At 29.5% G+C, this 15,806-nt stretch overlaps 1 protein-coding gene across 5 annotated transcripts in view; it reads left to right on the top strand.

Annotated features, from left to right (window-relative positions):
* The window catches only part of LOC145291323 (transmembrane protein 164-like), a 244,579-nt gene that overhangs the window by 216,466 nt on the left and 12,307 nt on the right, over positions 1 to 15,806 (top strand). For all 5 annotated transcript variants that reach the window (XM_080137070.1, XM_080137069.1, XM_080137068.1 and 2 more), the window contains one exon: positions 7,895 to 7,995. In XM_080137070.1, coding sequence (XP_079993196.1) covers positions 7,895 to 7,995 — 101 coding nt within the window. The remainder of the gene's footprint in view (positions 1 to 7,894; positions 7,996 to 15,806) is intronic.

The following is a 15,806-nucleotide window of genomic DNA, read 5'->3' as shown; positions in this document are numbered from 1 at the left end:
CAAGGTTTTCCAGTGCCAGGAACCAAAGCTAGTCACATTTTTGTACCATCGTCAAAATCACAAATTGGCCAGAAGTTGTCCAGTGTGGATGAACTCTATATTGATATTCATGACTAACTTGCCATCAATTCTTTATATCTCTGACATCGCACCAATGCAATATATAACCTGTATTTATAACTCTTTCTGGTGGATTGGTATCGTGAATGAAATAAATGCAGAGGAAGGTGATGTAACTGTCAAGTTCATGCATTCCCATGAATCACGCAAGACATGCAGTTGGCTGCAGATTGATGATACATAGTTTGTTTCCATCAAGAAAATTCTTTGTGTTGTATCCCCAACAACATGTATTCGAAGGACATACACAATAACTGACCAAGATTATCAAAAAACCATTTCTACATTTCAATGACATAAAGAACATAGCAACATGTAAATGTTGAATGCTGACTTTAGTTGTGAAATCCATTATTTTCTGAATACCATTTCATTGCAACTGTTTTGTATTTATTTTTACATATTCAACTTTTTTCATGGACGCCTGTTGAAGATGAAATTTATGGAATTTGGCATGAATAGTCACTCCCCTGACTTAACACCATACAGATCGAAACTGGTTGCTTCCCATAAAGGTACTTCTCAGGGAATAGTTCAAGTTCGTTTTTGTGTATGAAATAGTATGTTCGCTCAAAGAGAGGCCTAGCTAAAACAAACAGCCCTTATCAAAATTGCCATGTTTTGTATAAGAAAAAGGAACAAGGGGAGGAGCCAAAAAGGCAGAAAATGAGTGTACATAGTTTTTGAATGGTCTCAAGACTTTTTCAAAAGTTTTTACTTTCAACAAATAATATGACTGAACAAAACAAGAACTTTTAACCATTTTTGGTGGAGACACAATTTAATGTGTGAGATAAATATATGGAGAACGCCTTTGTGAAAACTACTTTTATTGTAAATATCTTATAGAATTGAGCCTGTTTACTTTTAGCATCTCGCTTATTTCAAAATTTATTCCAAAATTAAGGTGTGACATATGTTTAACACGTCTAAATTGATTATCACATCCAATTGGGGGAGGGAATATTTTTCATTATCATCAAAAATATACTCGACTTTAAACAGAAACTGTGAGTGAACGAAACAAGAACTTTTAACCATTTTTGGTCCAGAGATAATTTATTGTATCTAAAAAAAATATATGAAAAAAGTACCAGCCACACCCCTTTTTTATTCTGATGCCATTTTTGGATTCGTTGGGTCAAAAAACTTACCTGGTTGAATTTTCAGGGTTATATGATCTTTCAATCAGAAAATATTAAAAGAAATGACATCACAAAATTGTCGCCCGGGCATCACATTATGTGACAAAACAAAAAATGCTCTAAGTTGGAAACCGCTTGGAGTTATGTGATCAAATTTTCAGGATTTCTTACTTCCTATATTGTCTATCTGCAGTGCAAACGACAGCGAGATCTGTATGATTTGACATGGAATAACCCTTTTGCTTGAGTTGGAAGTGTACAGTTCTGAAAGATTTATCATTGTCACAATGATAAATCTTTTAGAACTGAGCAATTTTTGTTTTTGCTTTAATCCAGAGTGATCCCTTTTGGGAACTGGATTGGAAATTACATCTGTCAATAGAATAACATCCAAGATGAGAAGAGTAGTTGTAATAATCCAAATAATCGAAATTATTAATCCTTATTTCAAAAATTCAGAAATGTAAACATTTTTATGTATGAAGGTTGTGTAAAATCTGTACTTTATATTTGAGACGATAAATGTAAAACAATAAATAGAAGAGAATGTTGTTGATGATATTTATAATATTAATGATGTTGTGTAAAGTTTCTCATTTTCAGTTTTTAAAGTTTCTCATTTTCATTTTTTAATGTTTCTCATTTTCATTTTTTAATGTTTCTCATTTTTATTTTTTAATGTTTCTCATTTTCATTTTTTAATGTTTCTCATTTTTATTTTTTAATGTTTCTCATTTTCATTTTTTAATGTTTCTCATTTTCATTTTTTAATGTTTCTCATTTTTATTTTTTAATGTTTCTCATTTTCATTTTTTAATGTTTCTCATTTTTATTTTTTAATGTTTCTCATTTTTATTTTTTAATGTTTCTCATTTTCATTTTTTAATGTTTCTTATTTTTATTTTTTAATGTTTCTCATTTTTATTTTTTAATGTTTCTCATTTTCATTTTTTAATGTTTCTCATTTTTATTTTTTAATGTTTCTCATTTTTATTTTTTAATGTTTCTCATTTTCATTTTTTAATGTTTCTCATTTTTATTTTTTAAAGTTTCTCATTTTCATTTTTTAATGTTTCTCATTTTCATTTTTTAATGTTTCTCATTTTCATTTTTTAATGTTTCTCATTTTTATTTTTTAAAGTTTCTCATTTTCATTTTTTAATGTTTCTCATTTTCATTTTTTAATGTTTCTCATTTTTATTTTTTAATGTTTCTCATTTTTATTTTTTAAAGTTTCTCATTTTCATTTTTTAATGTTTCTCATTTTTATTTTTTAAAGTTTCTCATTTTCATTTTTTAATGTTTCTCATTTTTATTTTTTAATGTTTCTCATTTTCATTTTTTAATGTTTCTCATTTTTATTTTTTAAAGTTTCTCATTTTCATTTTTTAATGTTTCTCATTTTTATTTTTTAATGTTTCTCATTTTCATTTTTTAATGTTTCTCATTTTTATTTTTTAATGTTTCTCATTTTCATTTTTTAATGTTTCTCATTTTTATTTTTTAAAGTTTCTCATTTTCATTTTTTAATGTTTCTCATTTTTATTTTTTAAAGTTTCTCATTTTCATTTTTTAATGTTTCTCATTTTTATTTTTTAAAGTTTCTCATTTTCATTTTTTAATGTTTCTCATTTTCATTTTTTAATGTTTCTCATTTTTATTTTTTAATGTTTCTTATTTTCATTTTTTAATGTTTCTCATTTTTATTTTTTAATGTTTCTTATTTTCATTTTTTAATGTTTCTCATTTTTATTTTTTAATGTTTCTCATTTTCATTTTTTAAAGTTTCTCATTTTCATTTTTTAATGTTTCTCATTTTTATTTTTTAATGTTTCTTATTTTCAGTTTTTAATGTTTCTCATTTTTATTTTTTAATGTTTCTCATTTTTATTTTTTAATGTTTCTCATTTTCATTTTTTAATGTTTCTCATTTTCATTTTTTAATGTTTCTCATTTTTATTTTTTAATGTTTCTCATTTTCATTTTTTAATGTTTCTCATTTTTATTTTTTAATGTTTCTCATTTTCATTTTTTAATGTTTCTCATTTTTATTTTTTAATGTTTCTCATTTTCATTTTTTAATGTTTCTCATTTTTATTTTTTAATGTTTCTTATTTTCATTTTTTAATGTTTCTCATTTTTATTTTTTAATGTTTCTTATTTTCATTTTTTAATGTTTCTCATTTTTATTTTTTAATGTTTCTCATTTTTATTTTTTAAAGTTTCTCATTTTCATTTTTTAATGTTTCTTATTTTCAGTTTTTAATGTTTCTTATTTTCAGTTTTTAATGTTTCTCATTTTCATTTTTTAATGTTTCTCATTTTTATTTTTTAAAGTTTCTCATTTTCATTTTTTAATGTTTCTCATTTTTATTTTTTAATGTTTCTCATTTTCATTTTTTAATGTTTCTCATTTTTATTTTTTAATGTTTCTCATTTTCATTTTTTAATGTTTCTCATTTTTATTTTTTAATGTTTCTCATTTTTATTTTTTAATGTTTCTCATTTTCATTTTTTAATGTTTCTCATTTTTATTTTTTAATGTTTCTCATTTTTATTTTTTAATGTTTCTCATTTTTATTTTTTAAAGTTTCTCATTTTCATTTTTTAATGTTTCTCATTTTTATTTTTTAATGTTTCTCATTTTTATTTTTTAATGTTTCTCATTTTCATTTTTTAATGTTTCTCATTTTCATTTTTTAATGTTTCTCATTTTTATTTTTTAATGTTTCTCATTTTCATTTTTTAATGTTTCTTATTTTCAGTTTTTAATGTTTCTTATTTTCAGTTTTTAATGTTTCTCATTTTTATTTTTTAAAGTTTCTCATTTTTATTTTTTAAAGTTTCTCATTTTCATTTTTTAATGTTTCTTATTTTCAGTTTTTAATGTTTCTTATTTTCAGTTTTTAATGTTTCTCATTTTTATTTTTTAATGTTTCTCATTTTTATTTTTTAAAGTTTCTCATTTTCATTTTTTAATGTTTCTTATTTTCAGTTTTTAATGTTTCTCATTTTCATTTTTTAATGTTTCTCATTTTCATTTTTTAATGTTTCTCATTTTTATTTTTTAAAGTTTCTCATTTTCATTTTTTAATGTTTCTTATTTTCAGTTTTTAATGTTTCTTATTTTCATTTTTTAATGTTTCTTATTTTCAGTTTTTAATGTTTCTCATTTTCATTTTTTAATGTTTCTCATTTTTATTTTTTAATGTTTCTTATTTTCATTTTTTAATGTTTCTCATTTTTATTTTTTAATGTTTCTTATTTTCAGTTTTTAATGTTTCTCATTTTTATTTTTTAATGTTTCTCATTTTTATTTTTTAATGTTTCTCATTTTCATTTTTTAATGTTTCTCATTTTCATTTTTTAATGTTTCTCATTTTTATTTTTTAATGTTTCTCATTTTCATTTTTTAATGTTTCTTATTTTCAGTTTTTAATGTTTCTCATTTTTATTTTTTAATGTTTCTCATTTTTATTTTTTAATGTTTCTCATTTTCATTTTTTAATGTTTCTCATTTTTATTTTTTAATGTTTCTCATTTTCATTTTTTAATGTTTCTTATTTTCAGTTTTTAATGTTTCTCATTTTTATTTTTTAATGTTTCTCATTTTTATTTTTTAATGTTTCTCATTTTCATTTTTTAATGTTTCTCATTTTTATTTTTTAATGTTTCTCATTTTCATTTTTTAATGTTTCTCATTTTTATTTTTTAATGTTTCTCATTTTCATTTTTTAATGTTTCTCATTTTTATTTTTTAATGTTTCTTATTTTCATTTTTTAATGTTTCTCATTTTTATTTTTTAATGTTTCTCATTTTCATTTTTTAATGTTTCTCATTTTTATTTTTTAATGTTTCTTATTTTCAGTTTTTAATGTTTCTCATTTTTATTTTTTAATGTTTCTCATTTTTATTTTTTAATGTTTCTCATTTTCATTTTTTAATGTTTCTCATTTTCATTTTTTAATGTTTCTCATTTTTATTTTTTAATGTTTCTCATTTTCATTTTTTAATGTTTCTCATTTTTATTTTTTAATGTTTCTCATTTTCATTTTTTAATGTTTCTCATTTTTATTTTTTAATGTTTCTCATTTTCATTTTTTAATGTTTCTCATTTTTATTTTTTAATGTTTCTTATTTTCATTTTTTAATGTTTCTCATTTTTATTTTTTAATGTTTCTTATTTTCATTTTTTAATGTTTCTCATTTTTATTTTTTAATGTTTCTCATTTTTATTTTTTAATATTTCTCATTTTCATTTTTTAATGTTTCTCATTTTCAGTTTTTGATGTTTCTCATTTTCATTTTTTAATGTTTCTCATTTTTATTTTTTAATGTTTCTCATTTTTATTTTTTAATGTTTCTCATTTTCATTTTTTAATGTTTCTCATTTTTATTTTTTAATGTTTCTCATTTTCATTTTTTAATGTTTCTCATTTTTATTTTTTAATGTTTCTCATTTTCATTTTTTAATGTTTCTCATTTTCATTTTTTAATGTTTCTCATTTTCAGTTTTTAATGTTTCTCATTTTCATTTTTTAATGTTTCTCATTTTCAGTTTTTAATGTTTCTCATTTTTATTTTTTAATGTTTCTCATTTTCATTTTTTAATGTTTCTCATTTTCAGTTTTTAATGTTTCTCATTTTCATTTTTTAATGTTTCTCATTTTTATTTTTTAATGTTTCTCATTTTCATTTTTTAATGTTTCTCATTTTTATTTTTTAATGTTTCTTATTTTTATTTTTTAATGTTTCTCATTTTCATTTTTTAATGTTTCTCATTTTTATTTTTTAATGTTTCTCATTTTTATTTTTTAATGTTTCTCATTTTTATTTTTTAATGTTTCTCATTTTTATTTTTTAATGTTTCTTATTTTCATTTTTTAATGTTTCTCATTTTTATTTTTTAATGTTTCTCATTTTCATTTTTTAATGTTTCTCATTTTTATTTTTTAATGTTTCTCATTTTCATTTTTTAATGTTTCTCATTTTTATTTTTTAATGTTTCTTATTTTTATTTTTTAATGTTTCTCATTTTTATTTTTTAATGTTTCTCATTTTTATTTTTTAATGTTTCTCATTTTTATTTTTTAATGTTTCTCATTTTCATTTTTTAATGTTTCTTATTTTCATTTTTTAATGTTTCTCATTTTTATTTTTTAATGTTTCTCATTTTTATTTTTTAATGTTTCTTATTTTTATTTTTTAATGTTTCTCATTTTCATTTTTTAATGTTTCTTATTTTCATTTTTTAATGTTTCTCATTTTTATTTTTTAATGTTTCTCATTTTTATTTTTTAATGTTTCTTATTTTTATTTTTTAATGTTTCTCATTTTCATTTTTTAATGTTTCTCATTTTTATTTTTTAATGTTTCTCATTTTTATTTTTTAATGTTTCTCATTTTTATTTTTTAATGTTTCTCATTTTTATTTTTTAATGTTTCTTATTTTCATTTTTTAATGTTTCTCATTTTCATTTTTTAATGTTTCTCATTTTTATTTTTTAATGTTTCTTATTTTCATTTTTTAATGTTTCTCATTTTCATTTTTTAATGTTTCTCATTTTCATTTTTTAATGTTTCTCATTTTTATTTTTTAATGTTTCTCATTTTCATTTTTTAATGTTTCTCATTTTTATTTTTTAATGTTTCTCATTTTTATTTTTTAATGTTTCTCATTTTTATTTTTTAATGTTTCTTATTTTTATTTTTTAATGTTTCTCATTTTTATTTTTTAATGTTTCTCATTTTCATTTTTTAATGTTTCTCATTTTTATTTTTTAATGTTTCTTATTTTTATTTTTTAATGTTTCTCATTTTTATTTTTTAATGTTTCTCATTTTTATTTTTTAATGTTTCTCATTTTTATTTTTTAATGTTTCTCATTTTCATTTTTTAATGTTTCTTATTTTCATTTTTTAATGTTTCTCATTTTTATTTTTTAATGTTTCTCATTTTTATTTTTTAATGTTTCTTATTTTTATTTTTTAATGTTTCTCATTTTCATTTTTTAATGTTTCTTATTTTCATTTTTTAATGTTTCTCATTTTTATTTTTTAATGTTTCTCATTTTTATTTTTTAATGTTTCTTATTTTTATTTTTTAATGTTTCTCATTTTCATTTTTTAATGTTTCTCATTTTTATTTTTTAATGTTTCTCATTTTTATTTTTTAATGTTTCTCATTTTTATTTTTTAATGTTTCTCATTTTTATTTTTTAATGTTTCTTATTTTCATTTTTTAATGTTTCTCATTTTCATTTTTTAATGTTTCTCATTTTTATTTTTTAATGTTTCTTATTTTCATTTTTTAATGTTTCTCATTTTCATTTTTTAATGTTTCTCATTTTCATTTTTTAATGTTTCTCATTTTTATTTTTTAATGTTTCTCATTTTCATTTTTTAATGTTTCTCATTTTTATTTTTTAATGTTTCTCATTTTTATTTTTTAATGTTTCTCATTTTTATTTTTTAATGTTTCTCATTTTTATTTTTTAATGTTTCTTATTTTCATTTTTTAATGTTTCTCATTTTCATTTTTTAATGTTTCTCATTTTTATTTTTTAATGTTTCTCATTTTCATTTTTTAATGTTTCTCATTTTTATTTTTTAATGTTTCTCATTTTCAGGTATCTACACATGTGAAGAGATGCATGACTTTAGTTGGGCATCAATTGGAATTGGAATCATCTTTATTTACCATTTTATACCATTGCAAATCATTGCCAGTGTAAGAATTATTTTTCTCTCACTTTTTTCTAAGATCTGTCCATGATTTTCACACATAAATACTTATACTCATACAAAATTTCCAATAACCTATCATTTTCTTCTGCTCTCCACAACATAAACCCATAAACCATCACTGATAATGGCATATATATATATATATAGAGAGAGAGAGAGAGAGAGACTTTCTATTTATCAGTTCTAGTGTAAGGTAATCTCTAAAGTCCAAAAGCATAGTATACAAATTGCATACAAAATAACAATACAAACTTAGATTGTATAAACTTGACTTGTTGAACATTGATGTTTGTGTGTGTAATTAGGTCCCCATCATTAGCATCCACTCTTCTGAGATAGGCTTTCCATCTCTCAAGTCTGATGCTACCAGCTTAGGCTGTCTAAAGATACTGACTTTTTGACTTAAATACACTGCACATTTATGTTAATATTTTCCTTTGTCTTTACAAAACTTAATCATGTTCTGCAAAGCCAAAAACAGAATCCACTACAAAACAACCAAACAATACAAATTAATATTCGAAGATATAAAAAATTCAAAGCAAAATGACTGGATTCGACATAACCCGAAAAGTGTTATGTTGTGAAACACAATAACTAAACAATATGTATGAAGAACTTGAAGCACAAAAATGACCGGATTCTGCATTAAAGAAAACCCAAAAAAGGTTGATATACCATAAAACAACACAACCAAGCCAAACACTATTAATAAATATTTGATGATAAAAAAAAAAAAAAATTGTAACACAAACTTTTGCCAAAATGCCAAGCTTCGGCATTAATAACCTGAAAAGAGTTGATATGCCATCAAATCCAACAACGAAATCAAACATAATGTATAAATATTTGAAGATATGAAGAACTTGAAACTTTGGACCTAGCAAACCACTATCCCCCAGATTTTCTTTTGTGAGCAGAAAATATGCTCGATGATCTGAAAATCACCCCTTCTCAAGTTCATGATACCCTAAAAAACTAAACACATCAAAGGCATGTGGATCTGATCTCATCCCAGCTATACTATTAAAAAAATGCTCCACTGAGGTTGCTCTCCAAACTCTACAACAAATGTCTTACCTAATATTGCTTCCCCGATTGCTGGAAATTTGCTTATGTGGCACCAGATTACAAGAATTCTGATGAAATAATTAACCCACTAAATTATTGCCCCATTAGCTTCCTTCCTCTCTTCACCAAAAGTTTTGAGTACTTAATTAATCATGCACTAGTCCATCACCTCACAGATACTAAACTTCTTTCCAACCAACAGTATGGATTTAGGCAAGCCCGTTCTACTGCAGATATCCTAAGTGAAATTTCTGAACATATATACAAATTATAAATTATTATAAATTTCTGAACATATATACAAATTATAAATTATTATAAATTTCTGAACATATATACAAATTATAAATTATTATAAATTTCTGAACATATATACAAATTATAAATTATTATAAATTTCTGAACATATATACAAATTATAAATTATTATAAATTTCTGAACATATATACAAATTATAAATTATTATAAATTTCTGAACATATATACAAATTATAAATTATTATAAATTTCTGAACATATATACAAATTATAAATTATTATAAATTTCTGAACATATATACAAATTATAAATTATTATAAATTTCTGAACATATATACAAATTATAAATTATTATAAATTTCTGAACATATATACAAATTATAAATTATTATAAATTTCTGAACATATATACAAATTATAAATTATTATAAATTTCTGAACATATATACAAATTATAAATTATTATAAATTTCTGAACATATATACAAATTATAAATTATTATAAATTTCTGAACATATATACAAATTATAAATTATTATAAATTTCTGAACATATATACAAATTATAAATTATTATAAATTTCTGAACATATATACAAATTATAAATTATTATAAATTTCTGAACATATATACAAATTATAAATTATTATAAATTTCTGAACATATATATAAGGCAGGGAGGGCTAGGCAGTATCCCTAGATATATCCAAGGCATTTTACAAGATATGGCATCATGGTCTTCTCATGGAAATCAAATCATATTGTATTACTGGAGGAATATTTACATCTTTTTTAAATAAAAGGAGATTGCAAGAGGAAACAATGAATGAACAAATATTTAAGTAAATGGCTGAAACCTTGAAGGAAGACCAAGTTTGTACTAAGATGGGGAACATAAATGGATGGTAACCTTTAATGTTGCCAAGACTAAGCTTCTTTCCTTTAATAATTGCGATAAATCTTCTCAACCATTAATAGCCGTGGCTAATGATACTCTACCTGAAAGCTCTTTGTTCAAACTTCTCAGCTTAACATTCACAAAGATTGTGAATTGAAACAAATATATCGAGGTCATTGCCAAAACTGCTGTGAAGAAGGTGATAGAAAGTTACTTACACCTAAGATTATCAAGTACCTCAACGACAAGGCCATCATTTGCCCATTGTTGTTGCTACATTTGGTGCATCTGCTTCTAATCTTTCACTTCTAGACAGGGTTCAAGAGTCCAAGAGTGACTAACCTAATAGGTCATGCACTGTCAACCAAACTCCAACATCTGTCCCATCGATGAAATGCTGCATCCCTGTGCCTATTTTACAAGTATTTTAATGGAAGGTGCTCCAATGAACCCCAAGCTCGACGTAGATACCCTCGGCTAACCCGGCAAGCATCAAAATCCCACCCCTACACTGTAGAAATCCCTAGATGCCTGAAGACCTTCTACTCATATAGTTTCTTCCCTCAAACATCTAGACTTTGAAATTCCCTCCCACGTCCTTGCTTCCCTGACTCTACTGACATGCAGGAGTTAAAGTGTGATGTGAACGGGCATCTTGCTGCTCAACTCCTTCGATAGTCCCAAATAGTAACCTCTTGGCACTGTGGCTTGTTTAGGATGAAAAGGCAAATGAATTTTTTTTAAATGTGAAAGTCATAATATTTTACTTTTGAAAACAAACTTTTCAAGAAAGTGACAACATTTTATGTTTGAAAACAAACTTTTCAAGAAAGTGACAAAAACTTTCCAAATATTTTAGAAACACTTAACTTTTAAAATTACTTTAAAACAAAATTTGAAGCCCATTTTGAAAGCAACTGGAGTATTGAAGGCAAACATGTTTGGAAACAATTAGAAATTTGAAAGAATACCTAAAAAACAACTAGAAATAGGAAAGCAAAGAATTCTGATCCTCCTTATAAACTACAGTAAAACTCCTTTAATTTGAACTTCCTCTCATTTGGACTTCCTCTATTTAGACTTCTTCTAAACCTGGACTTTCTCTAAACTTGAACTGTCTCGTCATTGAAATTGTATTAGCATATTTGATGCGGAGTTGCAGTAAAACTGTTTACATGGTTTAGTCAGATATTGTGCAGAAATGTTAATATTGGTACTATGTAATTAATGTAGATTAGCTATTGATAATTAATTTACACTAACTATAATTTTTTTTTCAGATTGCTATATTTAAAATAGTGTAAAAAAACCCATCACAATGGCTTGCAACTCTAAAAGAAAACAAGTTGTGGTTAGAAGCTAAGAAAAAACAAGTCTTACCGTGGGTGCTCAGCGAGTGAGTTCAGGCCGAGAAAAGGAAAAACAAAAATGGCGGCCAGCATTTTATTATGTGCGTTCTTGCATAATCTCGTGCGCGCATGAAGCTGGAAACGACAAAATGAGCTTCATTTCTCGGTGCTAAGCAATTCCAGATTGGGCAGGAGAGTACACGCTTCGGCAGTACATAGACTGAAATTATAATCCTTTTTTGTGTGTAAGAAGTGACCCCCACCTCCATTACGGAGGTTCAAGCTATTTCGGCAATGGCCAACGCTGGCTTAAGCAACATGATTAAGCCTTTTAATGGCGACGGTGATGTGGTGGTGTGGCTTAAAAAAGTGGACCTTGTGGCAAGGATTCAAAAGTTGGACGATGTGGCCGCAGTAATACCACTGTTTCTAGAAGGGGACATGCTGGCCCTCTATTTGGAGCTCAGCGAGCGGGAACAGGGTGACGCGGACGCTATCAAGGGTCGACTGATCGAAGCTTTTGCAGAGTGGCCTTTCGAGGCCTTTAATAAGTTGGAGAAGAGGTGGACTGGTGAATCTGTTGTTATTATTCAATTGTTGTCAGGCATCAGAGGATATGCCACGAGTCACGTAATCAAAATGACATTTGTTACTGGTTCCCGGAAGAGATATCGAAACGTTTGCAGCAGGTCCCGAGAGTGGAGACGCTGGATGTGAGTGAGCTGCTCAAAACTGCCAAGATCTTGGTTAGCACCCAGCCCACGGAGTCTGGAGGGACAACAGCAACGGTACAGCAGGATGTGGGCAGGATTCTGCCGAACCCGGGGATGGCATGCTTTGAATGTGGGGGACCACACATGAGAAGACACTACAGGAAGTTCTTACAATGGACAGTATGTTAGAAATGCAATCGGAGAGGCTATTTAGCGGTGAAATGCATGAGTTCGGGAAACTTGCAAGGGGAAGCTGACGCGCCAGCGGCCACCCCGATTCGGGAATAGTGGCACACTCGCAGCAGATGCCCAAGCAGAAGATTGTGGTGGAAGGACGGGGAGTTATGGCCCTGATCAACACTGGCTGTACCAGTACCATGGTGCACACAACCCTGGTCGGAAGATGGAAAAGGAAGGGTGGAGTAGTGGCATTCGATGGGTCGCGAGTGAAGTGTCGAGGGAGGAAGACCGTCACTATTGATATTGTTAAACACCGGATGAGGGTCCATGCAATTGTCACCGATCATCTGGTGCCTGGCGTCCAAGCCATTATTGGAATGGATGTTATATGCCGACTTGGAGGTGTTACCATCACATGCAACAACGTGAGGTTCGAACTAGTTGAGTGCGCAGTGACAGAGCAAGCTCCCAGAGGGACTAACATAGCCGGGGAGGAAAGAAAAATGTCGATCAAAGATCAGGACTTCCGAGCCGAATTCGATGGAGAGCAGTGGACGGTGGAGTGGGCATGGAAACATCAAGTACCATCGCTGACAAACAGGGTGGCGTGCTACACTAATTCGCTTAGAGGAGGGTCGAGAAAGGAGTTTGAACAAGAAGTGGACCGATGGATTGAGGAGGGTATACTGCTGCCTTGGACGTATGACATTGAGTCGGGCATTTTACCGTTGATGGCCGTTCTGCAACCAACTAAAGGGAAAGTAAGACCGGTCCTAGATTTCCGAGAGTTGGACAACCATGTTAAGTGCCATACTGGAGGCGACACCGTAGATGTGTGCAATGAGACCATTAGAGAATGGAGGCAGATGAATGGCGCGTCTACATTGGTAGATCTAAAATCTGCCTATTTGCAACTCCACATTGCCAAGAAGCTCTGGAAATACCAGTTAGTCAGGTACAAAGGCAAAATCTGCTGCCTTACACGAGTGGGGTTCGGGTTGAATTTGGCACCCAAGATCATGTCAACTATCCTCAGGAAGATTCTGGAGACAATGGGAAAACGAGATGGGGCAGGGAGTTCATACATAGACGACATTCTGGTGAATGAGACTCTGGTAACTGCCAAGGAGGTGGTGGCTCGTTTGAAGAGGTTTGGGTTGGTCGCCAAAGCGCTTGAAAAATTAGGCGGAGGGGCTGCTTTGGGGCTAAAGCTGAAACGAGGTGCATTGGGCAGCCTAGAGTTTCGCAGGGGGAATGAGATCCCGCAACTGAAGCAAGAGCTCAACAGACGGGAACTTTTTTCCCTATACGGGAAGTTGATCGGACATTACCCCGTTGCTAGCTGGCTTAGACCAGCATGCAGCTACATAAAGAGGCATGCCGAAGGAAGAGGATGGAATGATAAAGTGGGAGGAAGAACGGTCGCCATGATGGAAAAGCTCCTGAAAGAAGCAGAACGGCAAGACCCAGTCTGGCGAACCTGGAACGTACCGCGAACATTGGATGGAGTCGTGTGGTGTGATGCAAGCAGCATTACAACAGGGGTCGTTTTGGAAGTTGGAGGAGTGGTTGCAGAAGACGCGGCCTGGTTAAGGTAGAAAAATGATGTCAGTCACATCAATGAAGCGGAATTAGATGCGATAATGAAAGGGGTCAATCTGGCCTTGAAATGGGGACTGCGTGACATCTGCATCAAAACAGACTCTGCCACAGTGTTTGCTTGGCTAAAGTTCCTCATTTCAAGTGAAAAAAGGATAAGAACAAAAGGGGCAGCAGAGATGTTAGTGAAGTGCAGGCTTGGGATGCTAGCTGAGCTGATGTAGAAGTTTTATTTGAAGCTTCGCGTAGACATGGTGGCTTCTGAGAAGAACCGAGCAGATGCTGTCACGAGAGTGAAGAAGAGTTAGCTTTTGCCAAAGAAAGATGTTGTTTCTGCATCGGATCTAGATAATGTTGGCGTGCGAGAGCTGCACAATCTGTACCATATGGGGGTAGACAGGACGTGGTACTTGGTGAAGAAAGTCGACCCAAGGAGCAAGTGAGGCAAGTAGTCAGAATATGCGACAGATGTCAGTCGATTGATCCTGCTCCAAGCACGTATGAAGCTGGTCAATCGGGGGTGAGTGGGACCTGGGAGAGACTGGCATGCGATGTCACCCATTACAGGGGTGGACTTTACCTGACCATGATTGACTGCGGGCCCGGGTAATTTGCCCTATGGAAGAAGCTACGTGAAGGAACAGACAATGAAATAGCGGCAATCCTTGATGAGGTGTTTTTGGAGCGAGGTCCCGTGGAAGAGTTGTTAACCGACAACGGGACCGCATTCAAGTCAATAGCAGTGACGGAAGTAATGAGGAGGTGGAATATCCAACAATTTTTCAGAGCTGCCTACAGACCCAGTGGCAACGGGATCGTGGAGAGAAACCACCGTACCATAAAGGCAGTTGCGGAGAGAGGAGGCACCTCACCTGAGCAAGCCGTTTACTGGTATAATATGTCGCCTAGATAAGGACAAGTGCCAGAGACGGTTCCACAACTGTCAACGTTCGCATATTCCTGGAGACGTCCCAGGGTTGAGGCGGCAAGCAGAGAGGTAGAGGCCACAGGGACATTAAACTCGGGGATGAGTTATGGGTGAAGCCACCGGGGGCACGCTGCACCACACAATGGAGTAGAGATCGCGTGACTGGGAGGAACACTAGAAACAACATCGTGGTGGATGGAGTACCGAGGCATATTCTCGACATCAGACCAGTGGAAGGCAAAGCAATGGAGAGGAATGTGCAGCAACAGGAGGAGGACGAGACACCTCAGAGATCAAGTAGAGAGAGGCGACCGCCACAGTGAATGAGAGACTACGAAATATGATCTTGAGATCAGGGAGGCATGTGGTTAGAAATTAAGAAAAAACAAGTCTTACCGTGGGTGCTCAGCGAGTGAGTTCAGGCCGAGAAAAGGAAAAACAAAGATGGCGACCAGCATTTTATTACGTGCGTTCTCGCATAATCTTGTGTGCGTGTGAAGCTGGAAACTACAAAATGAGCTTTATTTTTCGGTGCTGAGCGATTCCAGATCGGGCAGGAGAGTACACGCTTCGGCAGTACATAGACTGAAATTATAATCCTTTTTTGTGTGTAAGAAGTGACCTCCCTGCCCCCATTACAGAGGTTCGCAAGTGACACTGACTTTACTCGAAAAACGTCAAATTATAGAAAAATTAGATGCTGAAGTTGAAAATAGTGTTATATTGATAGATTATAAGATTGGAAGAAGTACATTTTTTTTACATCAAAAAGAAAAAGGAGGAAATATTGAAGGT

This window comes from Euprymna scolopes, chromosome 12, assembly GCF_053919585.1.
Source record: "Euprymna scolopes isolate OS-2025 chromosome 12, ASM5391958v1, whole genome shotgun sequence".
Lineage (NCBI taxonomy): Eukaryota > Metazoa > Mollusca > Cephalopoda > Sepiida > Sepiolidae > Euprymna > Euprymna scolopes.
The sequence above is the reverse complement of the archived record's forward strand: the minus strand, read 5'-3'. Positions and strand labels throughout refer to the sequence as shown.